The sequence below is a fragment of the Paramormyrops kingsleyae genome, chromosome 6 (assembly GCF_048594095.1).
Source record: "Paramormyrops kingsleyae isolate MSU_618 chromosome 6, PKINGS_0.4, whole genome shotgun sequence".
In the NCBI taxonomy this organism is placed as follows: Eukaryota; Metazoa; Chordata; class Actinopteri; order Osteoglossiformes; family Mormyridae; genus Paramormyrops; species Paramormyrops kingsleyae.
This window is the reverse complement of record NC_132802.1, coordinates 20084476-20100396: the sequence shown is the minus strand read 5'-3', so window position 1 is coordinate 20100396 and position 15921 is coordinate 20084476. Positions and strand designations below refer to the sequence as shown.

Below are 15921 nucleotides of genomic sequence, written 5' to 3'. Positions count from 1 at the left end.
TATAAAGGGCTCTGGGAGAAATGTCAGCCTACACTGTAAGACTTAATGATTGTCGTGTATTAAGAAAATTAAATATACAGCCGACTAAATATATACGGTGGCAAAGTGATTAACACTGTTGCCTCACACCTCTGGGACCCGGGTTCGAGTTTCCACCATAGCCCCATGTGTGTGCAGTTTGTCTTCTCCCCACATGTCATATTTCCTCCGGGTACTCAAGCCCCCACATTCCAAAAACATGCTAAGTTTAATTGGAGTTTTTCTTTTAATAAAAATCACACATTCTGGCAAATTGCAATGTCCTATTACACCATCCAAGGCACTGCTGTGCCCCAGCATAAATTGAAATATTACATTGCCCATAATTAGAATATATTAATGCTAATGATATATTTGCGACACACCCATTAAAGGAATACATGCGTGACTCATAGACGACACGGAACCTTCACATAATACTGTCCTTTTCCTGGTGATCATGGTAACGATGGTGTTGATCCTGCTTGACTTAATCATTGCCATCCTCCATTATTGCAGGTAAGCTGCTTCTGCCACCTGTTATTTTTTTTATGATTATGGAAATAAGGGAAAAACAAACATTAATTAGAAATAGCTATTCTGATGAGTGCATGAGTCATTTTAATAAAGGAGACGACAGCTGTTTTAAAATGGAACTTATTCTCTTTATTCTAGAGACCACAGCTGCAAACGTGGAAGCCAACAATGTACACAAGACATTTACATGGTTATACGCTAATGAAAACACATGCATTCCACAACAAACATTACATGGTTATACGGTAATGAAAACACACACACTCCACAACAAACATTACATGGTTATACGGTAATGAAAACACACGCATTCCACAACAAACATTACATGGTTACGACACTTACTATTTACAACATAAATACACATATTAATTTACACTATTTACACATAGTGTGGTGCTAGACATGTCAATAACTAATTATTTAGTCCAGATATAGGTAATACAATTCATTATATACATTTTTGTTCTTATTTCACACTTTTGTGAAATATCCAGTTTCTAAATTCCTTGATTGTTTACCCTAATTTTAAATATTAAATACACTGATCAGCTATAACATTAGGCCCATTGACGGATGAAGTGAATAACATTTATTAGGCCAATCTTGTTATAATGGTGCCTGTCAGGGATGCTGTTATATATTAGGCGAAGGAACAGTAATTTATTTTCAGTGTTGACGTTAATGGCCTTTGCTAGGCACCTGCTGTCATTATACACCACTGCTGGCCAATCTCCAGCCTCAACGCTGTGTAATATCACCCTCAGGACCTTTACCTAGCCCCTATTCCATTTCCTCCTTCATCATCTCTTCTATTTCCTCCATCTTCCCTTCCATCTTCTCCATCCTATCCAACCAGCTACTACTGGAAGCTTGTGTTGGACTCCATGGCCCTGTGCATCAATTATTGGCTCTAGATCAACACCTGCAAGGGTTTTACCGTTTTCATTGATTTCATTGACGCCTCCTTGCCCAACTCCACCCAGGTGAAGATGTCCTTCTGGACAGTGCCCTTTCCCAGATTGCCTTTCTCCATAATCAAAGCATTTCCAGTCTTGGGCTACAACTTACCCAGAATTCCACAGCCAGGATAATAATATGTTCCAAGTCCATTGGCTCCCTCACACCTTTTCTCATTCAAGTCCACTGGTTCACTGTGTCCCATCAAAAACACTTCAAAATACGACTCTTAACATATCAAAGCCCTGCATACTCTGCCCCCCCCTCTAGTTTGTAAACTACAAGCAATTTGCAATCACAGCTATTCAGTATAGACTTGTTAAAATTCCAAACTTAAGTCTCAAAATAAAGACAAAAATAAATGATGCCTATATCTTGCATGGGTCAAATAAAGCAGCTATGATATAAAACTCATTCTCTATGTCCACCAGTAGACTCTTTTTTTCTCTGTTTATGACTTGGCTTGTTTATGAACATAAAAGCTACCTAAATCTGAACTGAAACATATTTGGGAAATGGCTCTAAACCAGAAGCCTGTCAACCATTAAACGTGCTCTTATCAAATTAGCTGGAAAGATCCTCATTTTAAGGTATGAGATATTTATAACCTGTGAGCCATTTGCTAATGTTTTATTTATCATTTATAAATTGAGTAAAGTACCAACGATTCCTCGCCATTCCCCTGTATCACATTCCCAGCGAGTCGCTAACTTAATGGTTTCGATTTTATTCTGGGATTCTGGGACCGAAGCTCTCGAGTCGTTTTCAAACAGGAAGGAATACTATAGTAGGGCCCCAATTTTCATGCACAATAAATTGTATCTAAATACCATAAAGATTTGATATACTGCCCAGCCCCCAGAGACCAAGCCGTCACCACTACCATACCGTCTAATGCCAATGTAGCTGTTCCTCGGACAATGTCAGCCCCTTGGCCCATGGCTCTCATAGCCTTGGCTTTCGGAACGATCATTCTGGAGGTGAAGAGGATGCCCGGGTGCAGCTTCCAGCTACTGAGTTGTGGAGTGACGGGTTCCTGCAGTGATAGCCTGTCAGTAGACTGACTGCTGCAGCTCTAGGTAGGAGTCACACAAACTGCGTGGTCAAGCAGGGCGGGGGCCAAGCCTGGTCAGCGGGATTCAGAGGATCCCTGCTTCTCCCACATGGGTTGTCAGCTTTGTTTCTGAGAAATATGGTGGACATATTTCCTCCTCTCCACAACAGGAAGCGAGATGGCATTCTTCTCTCAAAAACCCTGATTTCTGTGCCCGAGGAGTCCCTTGTGGGGACTAAGATCAACAGGGAAGCTCAGCTTTGTTTTAGCACCAAGTTCTCACCTTCAATCACAGCATCCAGTTATGTCAGCAAGCCACCTAAAGGAAGCATTGCCAGTAGCCCCAGGACCACCATCACACTTTCTGGCATCTAAGAAAAAGACTCCATTCACCATGTCTGAGTTTGAGCAGCTTACCATGTCCTGTGATTAAGAATCCAACCTTGTCCCAGCTACACCAGCTTGTAACCTGCTGACGAGGTTCTCCCAGCTCTGTCAGGGTGGCAGAAGCTGGACAAACAACTGGGTCACAGCACCCTCTGCTGGAGAGGGCAAGGTCCAACACTTTAACAGTCCAGAGCATGGTTCATTTCCTGGACAGATAGTAGGCCAAATGTTGGAAAAGCAAGAAGAAGAGGGAGCAGCACTGAGTCTTCAGTTTATGTAGACCACAACATATTCCAGAGGAAGTCTAGGGGTATGAGGAGCAACTTGGTGTGAAGAATGAAGCAGAGGAGGCAGTGAGCTCCTGTGAGAGCGCAGTGGAGGAGTCAATAACTGGAGTAGTCAGTGCTGAGTCTCCATTTCTGTAAAGAATGAGGAGTGCAGATGAAGGAGACACTGAATTGGGGGTTGTGGTGAGATGCCCCCAAGATGCTGTACCATGCCTGGGGTAGTGAGCAGTCACGCCCCCTGGCTGCGGTGGGGAGAGGAGGCCCTGAACAGACATAAACTAAACAGTGCTTTTTAGAATTATATTTTAGTTCAATTATACCTTGGTAAGCAAGATATGTACATTTTATTTTGATCTATCTTCCCTTATCTTTGCCGTGGTCCTGGTATCTGTCTTACAGTGATTATTGGTTGTTGTTCTTTTATTGGAAATAAATGAGATCGACAGACTTGTTTTGCCTGTAGTACTTAGTTCATTTAGTCTTGTTTCTTTATGTAATTTGAATTTAAAATGTTCCAATGAGATGGCAGACCAGACATACTTTTAAAATAATTTATTTATAAAAAAATAAACTTTTTCACATCATATGGAATGTGCTGTATATGTATATAAATTCAGTTTTAATAAGTCAGGCTACAGAATGAGCTGCACTAATGCAGAATTCTTCCCAACTACGAGTGACTTATCTTGGCTCCCCTCCTGTGTGTCAAAGCTCCCTGCTACAGAGTTGGACGATGTCAGTTTAACAAAGAATCACAGCAGTTTGAAAATACATGTCGGCTAATGTGAAACGTCTGTCCAACCACAGGAATATAATATTGTTCTCTTCATGTCTGGCAGAAGGTGTCACTAAGACACCACGAGCCATCAAAAAGTGTCCTTTTTAAGTTGGTAAGTGAACAGCCCCCCTCTCCCAGAATGCACCACTGACAGACATGTTGTTTCCTGGATGGGGGCCGAGTTATCTGTAGAAATAACAGGCAAAGTGGCAGTTGTCCAATTGTGGCTTCTGGCTCTAGTGTTCCACTGCCCTGGACAGCTGTGTGAGTTTTCGCTGGTTGTCGATGACTCTGATGTTCTGGATATACTGCCGCACGGTGGTAGGACTGCGTAATGACAGGGACTGTTCTGAATCTGCATAACAAAAGGGTTACGGAAGTGGGGGAAAAACAAGGTGATAGTATCCTTTGAAATTCATAGCTTAATCGAAATATTACTGTGATCTTGTGCCGGATAAATGGTCATATAAGTTGGTTGAATATACAAATATTTTAAATATCTTTCACAGAATCCTTGTCTTGGCAGTGACAAGAAGCAGCGAATGGTACTCACATGTAGAAACTCGCACAGGACCTGTCTCTAGAAACATCCGCTCAGTCAGGCCCTTCTGTGGGGACGAGGGAACTGCAGAATGTAAAAGCACAGAGACACATGTAGAAAGGGGCTGCCCAGCCCCCCCCCCCCCCCCCCGGGTGCCAAGGAGGATGCTAACTTTTACAGGACTTACCTGGTGATCAGAAGCTGTCAATCAAAATGCACTCTGGGATTTGTGCTATATTTAAAACAGTGATTCAGTTCTGGAATTCATTATCACCTCTCTAAAGGTTTTCTATTTTAACCATAAGGAATGAATCGGCTCCTGTCTTGTAAGTAATCAAGCGTTTTAAGATTAGACTAACTCATACCTCATGGTAGTGGAATGCCAGGTTATTGCTAAATAAAAACTTGTTCTCATGACTTGTCATCGGAGCTGTCCCAGCCGTCACCCCGGAGTTACTGAATTCTGCATATTTTTCATGCAGCAAATATGTCAAACACGAATGCTATTGTGGCTTTTACCATAGGGCTGGCTCCTGCATCCTCGCACTATCTTCAAGGTCTTGGAAATCATGCGCTGCAAAATGGAAAAGACAAGTAAGGAATTGACGCCATGTTGTGATACAGACTGACTTGTGTTTCTCTTACGCATTTATACAGCAAAATATTACCCAGGAGTATCCATTAAAACAACAATCTTAAAAGCTGTTCTTTCTCTGACCCAGCTTTGTGTCTAACTAAATTACAAATAACTTGTATTGATTGTATTGTATTGAAGTATTGATGTCACATGACAAAATGAATATGCTGAAAAAATGTAATAATCCGTTACGACACGTTTCAACGACTTTTTTGATTAATATTACTTAATCCCACTTTCTTGCGAATACTGGATACAAGCCTAAATTTGATTTGGACAAGTATCACCTATGGGTAGATTTTAGGCAGTAAGTTACCATTTTCTCAAAATTGATCAAGTTCTCAGTGTAGTTCTTGTTTCCTTCATGGATGAAAGTCATGTCTACGAAAAGGAAAAGGAGACAAAGAGTTGGCTGTACCCAGACACCTTCTACATTTTTTACCTTTTACAATTTACATATTTACATAAAATCTGATACAGTCGATAAAATCTTTAAACAAACATATCACCGGATTTTTTTTATCTCAGTGGTTTTTAAATTCTGAAAGGGTTTAAGGAAGAACTGTTGATCAAAGATATCTAAATGACAACAATTCTTTCGGTTTCTGTTTGTCTGTACAATTGTTTCTTTTTTGTTTGTGATAGTATTCATTTAAACATGGAAAGTTACTCATATCTGATTCCCTAGATTGAATCAAGTCAGGAAGGAAATGTCACTTGTTTAAAGCCAAAAATGGCTACAATGATCCTCTTTACTTTATGTACATAGAGAACACTTTGATTGAATGGAATGGATCCCAAGTCAATTGGGATGACATAGTAATAATTCCATTGTAGGAAGGGCACAGATGAAGCCCAGAGCCCCAGCCCTGAGGTGTGACTACATGGGAATGTTTTTGTAAGTTTTGCAAAAGCCACAAACACACAAAAAGTTCAGTAGCTCATAAATGCACTAAATACATGTAGAGTACTAGTTTGGAGGACGTCAAACGTGTTAACGGCAGCTTCAAACGTGATATCTTGCGTGAGATACATCACTAACACCCGAGATGTGGAAAGGTCAATTGTAAATATTATTATATAGTATATAAACCAACTTAAATTTAGATAGAGGACTATATAATTATACTGTAATACAGATGTTAGACAGTGGTAGGTTGCTTTGTCGTATGCTTAGATGCCTAAGCCTTGTTACCTTTGAGCAGAAGAGGCATGAAGGGGATGTAGGGAGGACTCAGTTTGGCTACAGCGAGCCTGTAAGGTCTGTGATTACGTGACGGATCCTGAAAGAAGCACGCACAGCTGTAAGACATCTTTTAATACGTCTTTTAATACTTAAAAATGATTCAAATTTACTACAAAATAGCATTTCAGCCACACGTCAATTTAAATCCCAAAGTTTAAACACATAGGAAGGTCTGTTTGGCAAGAGTTTTGCTAAGAGCTGCATTTATTATTTGTGAACATTGCTTACCATTAATCTTTCATTAGCACAATAGATCCGTCTGGTCTTGCTCGGCACTCTCTGTGAAAAAGACAGTTTGTAAGGGTCTGTATCTGGGCCGTTGAAAACCTACACAGGCCTTGGTTTGACTCTCCTCTAAACCTGATCAGCATGTTAAACAGTTGCCTTTTCAAAGTCTGAACAGCGGTCACCAAAAATACCCAGAGCACAATCTCAAACATAGTACACCAGTCATGCAGTAAAATGTGGATGTTGTGTGGACATTATAAGCATGTTCAGCATTATAGACAGCATCCATAGCTGTGCCGGTCATAAACACCCAGGAGTGTGCCCCCCCCCCCCCCCCGGCCCTGAGCTCTTACCTCCCAGGTCTTAGTCAGCCTCTGCACTGCACTGTTACTGAGCCCAAACATCACTGCAAAGAAGGAGTTGAGATTCTTCTGCTCCTTCAGACTATTGTGGGACAATCGGGAGGTATCCACCATGCAAAGACAAATATAGACCACTACGTTTACTTAAACCATTTACTAGTGTGGTTATAAAAAGGTCACGCACTTCAGGAACATGAACAGTTAGGGAACATTAATGGTGTCGAAATTACATCCATAAGGATCCACAGCTACCTTTAACTGTCTATACCACTGCTAGTTTAACTACAGTAATAACAGGATTAGGAAGAGCAGAACTCATGTTTTTAAAAATATGAGTAGTGTAGCTTGCAGAGAGCCAATGAATATCCTGCACTTGTTTTTTTGGACACAGTCACGGCTTGCTGCACAGTGTACATTTATGACAACCCCTGTTGGAGACCCCTGGTCATCACACAAATCGGAAATAGTGAACGGGGAGTTTTATTTTGGTTACGTTTGGTGATAATTCATATTGGCTGCTTTTCTTGATGGCTGCTTAGCGACGGCTGCTTTCGGCCCCGGCAGGGTGAGCCAGGGACACTCACACTATGGCTATCTTGATGAACTTCTTGAGCAGCAGGGCCCGTTTCTGCAGGTCAGCACAGAGGCACAGCTCAGTCACCACCCAGTTCTGGAGCTCGTTGAAGCGCCTGACGAATCGCTCCAGGTTGGCGGTGGTGGAAGTCGGGAACCGGTGTCTGCCGAAAATGTAGTAGACCAACTCCACCTGAGGACAGAAGATGCGGGTCAGTAGAGCTGGGGGGGAATGCAGAGGGGGGGGGGGGCACTGCCGGCTGTCCAAGTTATATGATGATACAGGCACAAGAAAATTTCCTAGACTTGCTGGCGGCCACCTGTGTCATTGTGTCGTGTCAGTATCTGATGGACACACGGAAGTTTATCAGATCCTGACTTCCAGTGAACACATGCTTCTGGTGCCTCATGTGATGTGAGTCACTGCGCATTTTTAACATTCACGCCCCCCCCCCCCCAAGTGGCGCCTGCCGGCCCTGTGTGTCTGCCTGGACCCACCCACCTCATGTACGGCACCAAACAGCTCCCAGTCGTAGTCACTAAGCTGGCCGGCGATGTCCTTAGAGCTCATTTGCTCCAGGGAGTCCATGGTTCCCTGCTCCAGGCCGAGCTGATCCTTCAGGGGCGTCTGTCAAGGCCAAGGTCTGAGTCAGCGTCTCATTCATCTACTATCCCTCATATTCCAACACGAATCTTTGCCTGTTTAGCAGTTATTTCTCCACTGTGCTCTGCAATTAACTAATTAAGAACTGTACCTGAGTATTGCAATTTAGCAAACTGCAGGTTGTTAATTAAAGGTTCATTAAACTTCTTTGAAAAATATTTTGGAGCAGGAAGTGGACTGATGCAGCAGAAAAAAAAAATCTTGTGTCCGAAATTATCGAACATCTTAAATGTTTTTCAATATTCTGAAGCTCTGATTTGAATATGGCATAATACGTAAATGACACTTTCAGCAGTAAATTTTTATGTGGTCATCACTCTAGAATTAAAAATGTCTGAATTCCACTAGAAGAACTCCACTTGCGATTTGCATTTCATTGGAGTTGCATTTCAATTAACCCATTGTAAGTGGAAAATATTGTGAGTTAAATATGAATTTGACATGATATATAAATAAGTCAATAAATGAGTACTGTCACTGAATAAGTAAATAAATAATTACTGTAATGAAATACCAGTAACTGAAAAGTAAATCAAGTTTATTTGGTTAAACAGAAAAAAACTGCGTAAGACATTTATGCTCGTGATGGCTACAGAGACTGGATGCATGGTTACGTGGATGCTGCCATCACTCAGAACCAGTAGAAAGTATCAAACACATCACTAGCCTGCGAACAGATCAAAATTCAAAGACTACTGAATGTGCTTGGTTATCGCACCATCGTAGAGTCGAAATATCGCAAGTCAAAGAATCGCAAAGCGAGTAGCATCTGTCGTATAAATGGTAGAAGCAAAAGTCAAGCCCACCAGCTGGTCCACCTGAGAGGAGGTGCAGAGGAACAACCTTTCATTGATGCCCAGCGAGGTGAAGACGGCTGTGGCATCCAGCTTGAGCTGAACCCTGTCTGAGATACACATATGCACTAAGCTTCACGCTCATTTGTAGTCAAGCAAGTACAACCAAACATTAACTGTGTTTAATATCATAACTTGTAGTTCCTGTAAGATACAAATATAATTCACTGGAGCATAGTACAGTGGATTAAGCTACAACCAGCATTTAAACATGTTCCGCTCACCAGTATTTGGAAAACTAATACCACCTAACTCTCAAACATATTACCACAAGTCAGTGTTACTCTTTACTATTACTATAGATATTTCCTACCTCCAGCTGAGTTCATATTCACCAGGACATGGTCTCCATCGGGACCAACCAAGGACGTCATAATGTCCTGAACAGTGCTATTTACTGGGAGCATCAGAGTGATGCAGTTATGATCTGGACGGAAGATTTCATACAGCACTATAAGAGAGTGAAAAAGGCCAGGGTCAGTCACCACGACCTCATGTTCATACGACCAAAAACACTGACTTGAAAAGCTACTCAGATGTTCACTTCGCAAATCCTAGTAGGTGTGTAAGTAACGGCACCAGAGGGAAGGTAGATACACCTTTATCGTGTGCTTTAATTGGCTGAATTCTTCCTGCAGGCTCCTCGTGATTGGAGAACCAGTCAAACTGCTGGTTGAACTGCTAGGAGAAAATGTAGAAAAGGCAATGCTGGAAAAAGTGAATATAGCTTTTAAAAGTCACCAAGAGACACCAAATACAAGATAGAGGGCAAAATATTGCAGTTAAGAACACATATATGATGCTGCTAAACACAGAAAGTAGTCCAAGGAGCAATTCAAAAACTGCATTAAATATAAAAATATTACTGCTCTGACCATTATGTACTTTACCTTGTTTTCCAAAATTATAGTATTTAGTTTGGGCCCCTGAATCATTTTAAGTCTGTGTTTCTCAACCCGGGCCTTGGGGACCCCAGATGGTCCACATTTTGCTCCATCCCAGCTCCCTGCCATATAGTCCATGTTTTTCCTCCCTCCCAGCACAAAAACGTGGACTACCTGGGATCCCCAAAGACAGGCTTGAAAAACGCTGATTTGGGTCAGATGATTTGATCTATACTGCCCTTGTCGAATCATTCATTCAGATTTGTGGATTTCAGCTTCCACATTCCTGGACCAATCTACCTTTCCACATTTCAACTGGCTTCAGTCATTATACACAATGAAAAATACAGGTTAAAGGCTTCACTATTTATTATCTGTTTTGTTAAAGAAATTAAGAAGACAAATAACAAATGTTTACTAACCTTTGACAATGTTTGGTATCCATTCTCAAGCCTGAGAGGGAAATTGAAAAAATACAGAGCTGATTTTATTTTCGCTGACGAGCATCTTACAAAGCTGTGGTTCTGACTGCTTCTCCGCACTTCACTGCAGCTTATTTCATGCTAAAGTGTCCTGAGTATGGTTACTCACACACGAGTCCTCCTCCGGTCCCGGAACTGCTCCTTTAGCATGCTCAAGAGCCGCGAGTCACCTATCACCTCTGCTTTCAGCTTCTGTGGGGGTGGGGGGGGGCAGGTGTGGGGTCAATGAGCGCACCCAGAGAATGGGGGCAATGGGGCACGAGTCACTGCGTGTAACCAACTGCAGGAGGTGCACCAGTGCTTAACCAACAACAACAACAACAACAACAACAAATAATTTATTTTTGTAAAGCGCATTATCACAACATTACATCGTCTCAAAGCGCTTTACAGCATCCCCACCCAAAGCCCCCAGTGAGTAAGCCATAGGCGACAGTGGCAAGGAAAAACCCACAAGAAGGAAGAAACCTTGGGAGGGACCAGACTCAAAGGGTCAGAATTAAGTCGCAAGCTTAATAGTCTTCTGATAATTTCCAAACCCCGATGGATTAATCACCTTCGCAAGCACCAACCCACGATCTTAACCAATTGCAGATTACCAGGAGGTGCACCAGTGCTTAAACAACTGCAGATTATCAAGAGGTGCACCAGTGCTTAACCAACTGCAGATTACCAGGAGGTGCACCAGTGCTTAACCAACTGCAGATTACCAGGAGGTGCACCAGTGTTTATCCAACTGCAGATTATCAGGAGGTGCACCAGTGTTTATCCAACTGCAGATTACCAGGAGGTGCAGCACTGAACTACATGCCTCCATGACTTGCTAATTAAACAGGGTACATTCCCATTTCAGGGTGTGAGGACTTTTGTTTTTTGTGTACTTCCATGGAATTTCCCTCCAGTGTCCTCCCACGTTCCAAAGACTTGCACTGTTGACACAGTATGTGATCACATGACTGACTGTGCATGTGTATAAGAGCATGTGACTGAGACAGCCCTCCCCCATGTCCTATATATATCACCCAGAAAGCATCTCCAGGACTGTAAGTAGACAAGTTGTACCTCAAAATGTATTAATAATTGGTTACAATTTTCCCCCCTGTAACCTACTTACAATAAAATTGATGATAAATAAATGAGCAAATATAAGGGTATAACTTCAGTGAAGACCTGTGCTCCTGACCTCTGCTAACCCAGGTGTACCATAAAGGTGGGGCAATTAGGACAATCCCAAGGCCCCCTGAGCAACAGGGGCCTTCAAAAATTTGGAACATAATATGATTGGTCTGGACTGGGGCCCCAATATAATGTGCTTTCATGGTGACAAAATCTCTAAGAACATCCCTGCCCTCACCTCTAGGAATTCCAGAACGTGAGGGTCTTCTCTGAGGACCTGGCCACACAGCAGCACCCACTGGCTGACCAGGCGAATGATCTTCTGCTTCCTGTTGAGGGAGTAAGCTGCTTTCTCCAGCTCTGAGCCTTCCGAAGGCTCTGCATGGTAAGTAGGGGCACTGTTAAGGAGAGCGTGTTTGCTGTGTTAATGTCACACTACTGCAGGCTGCAAGCACTACATGCTAAACATGCACATAATTAGCCTTAGTGTAAATCCATTTAAAATGAACGGGAGTGTAAGACTCTTTCAGTATGTGTAGGAATGATATATTATGTATCATTTGTAGAAGTACATAGAAATGTTTGGGTTTTCACATATATCCCATCATCCTCTTCTCTGAGACATCATGGGATGTGAAGAGGTGACATTTCGATTAGAGGCACAGAGTGCTAACCCACAGAGAGCCAGGCATTACCTACATGAGCATAAGAACATGTGTGTCTGTAGATAACTCGTCCGCAAATGTATCTCTGGCCAATGAAATGTTTTCCGTGTGATAGATATGTCTGTTTTCCTACTGTCTTAAGTGACGATGAATCTTGAATCTCAAGTAAATCTTGAATCTTGAAATCCTGACTTAAGTGCTCTTTAAATAGGAGAGCTTGCATATTTCACGAGCTGCACATGTCACGTTAACAGGGTGTTTTAAAAAATCTTTTTACATAAAATAGCTTTCATCCAGCCCAGCTTTGAGCTGAATTTGCTCCATCTGACAGGTAGTCAAAGGTTTTCAGCCTCTGAGTACAGAGAGGCTGAATGTGATGAGCTGCTGAAAGGATATTGATGCTGTAGGGCTTCACAGAGCTGACTGGAGGGCATGAAAACTCTGTGAGTTAAGAGAAAGTCGGTTATGCAGGAATCTGTGGAGACAGAAAACACATATCTGACTAACTGGGACTAACAGGACCGATTGTTGTTTACTTAGATCTTCCCAGAAGACTGTAAATGAATCTGAATCATCTTATCGCTGCTTTTAGAATAATAATAAGAGAAAACTTGGCTCAGAATATTTAACTCTTCATTATCTTTTTCTTCCTGCTCTCTGTGCTATTATAAGATAAAACATCTGACAAACTGGCGTTTTTAATATATATAACAATAATACAGTCAACTCAGCATCTCAACAAGCACAGAGTAAGAGTAGAATCTAGTATTAGACCAGTGTTTCGCAAAACCGCTGGACAAGACACAATGTGCGATGGCACTGTACTCACCTGTAGCATCAATGCCGTAAGTGTCTAGCCTCACACTCTCCAGCAGGTGCTCCAAGATCTTCTCTGGCGTTCCTGACATCACAGTGTACCTGCATCACAATAAAAAAGTAATTATCATTACATACTTAATTATTTTAGAAAATAAAATGTTAAAATATTTTTTAAATGTTGTCATTCTATTTTTACACTGGCCTTTCATGTTTTGTTTTTTATTTAATTTATTCGTATTTTATTTATTTTCATAAATTAGTTTTGTTTGGAATGAGTGACTTAGTAGCCTGGTCTGACGCATAATGGTGTTTTACTTGTTACTTCCTGAAGCTCCGTGATTGGCCGATTCGCTCCCGGAACTCTTCTCTAGAACCAGCACCACCTTGCCGTGCTCCTCTAGGCGCACCGTGTTGGCCTCGACGTCCTGGAACACGCCCGTGGTGACGCACGTGAGACGTCATATAACGGGATGCAGAACATCTCACAGGAGCATGTCGGACGGTGATGACATGAAGCTCTGAGCCTGCAAACCTTGAGGATCCGTATGAAGTCCTGCTTGTCCACACGCAGGAAGTGGCAGCAGTCCTCCCGCAGGATGATGGTGGCCGCTCGGGGGGCGTCGTTCACCACTGCCAGCTGCCCAAAGTCGTCACCTTCATGCAGCGTAGTCACCAAACCCTGCGTAATGTCACCAGATGTAAAAGAATGCTGGCAGTAACTGCAATGTGCTATGGATCTGTGTGTGTGTGTGTGTGAGTAAGTTTATATTACATTGTGGGGACCAAATGTCCCCCACAATGTAATAAAAACTTGTTTGTTTTTTTTTTAACGCTGTGGGGACCATTTTTCAGGTCCCCAGAAAGATCTGTGAATGCAATTTAAAAAGTCTCGTATTTTGTTTGGTTACTTATGGTTAAGGTTAGGGCTGGGTAGGGGTTAAGGTCATCATATTGGGATTGGAGTTTTCCCCATAGAAATGAATGGAGAGTCCCCACAAAGATATAAGTACGGACCAGTGTGGTGTGCGTGTTTGTGTGCATGTATGTGTGTTTATGTGTGTGTAATTCTACAGGAAGACTATATCCTTTAGAACTGAAGGAGATCTAAAGATACTCCAGTTGTTGCCTTCCTCAGATAATTACTGAGTTCCTTACCTTCCCATGTGTGATTACATTAACAGAGCCCTTCCAGATGATGTACCAAGAGGTTCCCTTGTCTCCTTGGCTGAACACTGCAAATACACATGGACCAGTGTTATAGACGGTCTAGGATTTATAATCATTACCAAGACACTCGGTTTTACACTGTAGCTGGAACAGGACCAAGCAGATAGATCAGACACAAAAAACGGGCCTAATTACTGCAGTGCATAGAGTCAATGGATTAGCATCCTTCTGTTAACAGAAGACTCATGAATTAAAACATCACAGTTCTGGTTGCACTCACAGACAGTGCCAGCTTTGGCGTGTGATTCAAACAGCAGCACGGCTGCCAGCTCCTTCCGCACCTTCGGGGAGGAATGACGCAGAGGACTCGTGTCAGTCTGGGGGCGGCCGTGACGGGGCTGCAGACGGGCAGCCGATGGGCACTTACTGAGCTGGACAGGTGTGCGACCGCCTTGACGTGGAGTAGCTCCTCGTAGATGACCTCCAGGTCCTCTGCACTCCTCTGGCTGGGGCTGCGGCACACACAGCAGGGAATAAGGGAATGGCACTTCTCATGGCACTGCATGTATGATTAGTGGTGGACAGTTCAGGTCCAGAAAGTACAAATCCAGACCAAGGTTTTGTTTCAACCAACCAGTTGAGTATAAAGAGTCACTATCACAGAGTACTCAACCTTGGCCTGCATTTGCACTTATGGATATGGTTCACTTGAACATGACACTGAACTCCCCCCCCCCCCTTACTGCACTATATGGATGAAAATATGTAGACACCCCTCTTAATTGGATGATTGTTTCCAAACCTGGTCCTCAGAGACCCACAGAAGATCACATTTTTACTCCCTCCCAGCTGAAAGAAAAACACGGACTGCCTGCAGGTCCCCAAGGACCGGACTGGGAAACACTGAATCACAGGAATTGCCTAATAAAACCACACACAGGTGCATAATTAAGCACTCAGTCATCTCCTGCGGCAGAGTGAATGGTTGTACAGAAGAGGTTAGTTACTTTCCATGAAGTCTGCCACATTTCTGCCCTACCCTGGTCAAATGCAAATGAAGTGATTGTGATGTGGAGGCATCTGGGAGCAAGCTCACAGAAAGGGACCAGATCACCCAGCATCAATACCCAACCGGGATGGCAGCACATCCCACCAGCAGTGTCCTAACACCTAATGAAAGCTTTCTCTTAGAGTAGAGGCTATTATAGCAACAATGGGCTGACTAACCTCATTAATTCCCTTGGTTTCGGAATGAGATGCTGGACAAGCTGGTATCCACATACTTTTGGCCATATAGTGTATGAGTTGTAAAAATATTTCAAGGGGAATAGTGGGTTAGGGTTGCCACTCTCAAGTGGAAGAAATAAGGAAGAGGTGAAATCACATGGTCCGCATTAAACTTCAGTTGGGATACAAAAACATGAATAACTATCCAGTTTTGGTTGAAACTGGGATGCAGCGTTTTATTTTTCAATATGGGGCTACCACATAAAATGGGACGGGCGGTCACTGTAACCTTTAACTTTACGTGAGTGAAATTACTCAGAACAGTTTACGGGGTGGTGGGGAGGAGGGTATATTTTTAAAGGGGATTATTTTTTCCCACGTGGGGGTGGGGGGTGGGGGGTCATCCACATGCATTGACAAACGCACTGGCATTAT

General features: G+C 42.7%; 1 protein-coding gene across 6 annotated transcripts in view; it reads right to left on the bottom strand.

Moving 5' to 3' along the window:
• Positions 1 to 3780: 3780 nt before the first annotated feature.
• rapgef3 (Rap guanine nucleotide exchange factor (GEF) 3) overlaps positions 3781 to 15921 on the bottom strand; it is a 32475-nt gene continuing 20334 nt past the window's right edge. For 5 of the 6 annotated variants that reach the window (XM_023805023.2, XM_023805025.2, XM_023805024.2 and 2 more), the window contains 22 exons: positions 14687 to 14771; positions 14540 to 14600; positions 14248 to 14324; positions 13625 to 13771; positions 13408 to 13517; positions 13103 to 13191; positions 12670 to 12748; positions 11847 to 11997; positions 10602 to 10684; positions 10433 to 10463; positions 9726 to 9807; positions 9440 to 9577; positions 9079 to 9176; positions 8111 to 8236; positions 7620 to 7801; positions 7027 to 7117; positions 6674 to 6724; positions 6395 to 6482; positions 5516 to 5580; positions 5082 to 5136; positions 4575 to 4646; positions 3781 to 4376 (listed from right to left, as the gene is read on the bottom strand). In XM_023805023.2, the coding sequence (XP_023660791.2) occupies positions 4258 to 4376; positions 4575 to 4646; positions 5082 to 5136; positions 5516 to 5580; positions 6395 to 6482; positions 6674 to 6724; positions 7027 to 7117; positions 7620 to 7801; positions 8111 to 8236; positions 9079 to 9176; positions 9440 to 9577; positions 9726 to 9807; positions 10433 to 10463; positions 10602 to 10684; positions 11847 to 11997; positions 12670 to 12748; positions 13103 to 13191; positions 13408 to 13517; positions 13625 to 13771; positions 14248 to 14324; positions 14540 to 14600; positions 14687 to 14771 (2080 nt within the window). In that variant the 3' untranslated portion in view covers positions 3781 to 4257. The remainder of the gene's footprint in view (positions 4377 to 4574; positions 4647 to 5081; positions 5137 to 5515; positions 5581 to 6394; positions 6483 to 6673; positions 6725 to 7026; positions 7118 to 7619; positions 7802 to 8110; positions 8237 to 9078; positions 9177 to 9439; positions 9578 to 9725; positions 9808 to 10432; positions 10464 to 10601; positions 10685 to 11846; positions 11998 to 12669; positions 12749 to 13102; positions 13192 to 13407; positions 13518 to 13624; positions 13772 to 14247; positions 14325 to 14539; positions 14601 to 14686; positions 14772 to 15921) is intronic. The other variant, XM_023805022.2, reaches the window with a different exon arrangement.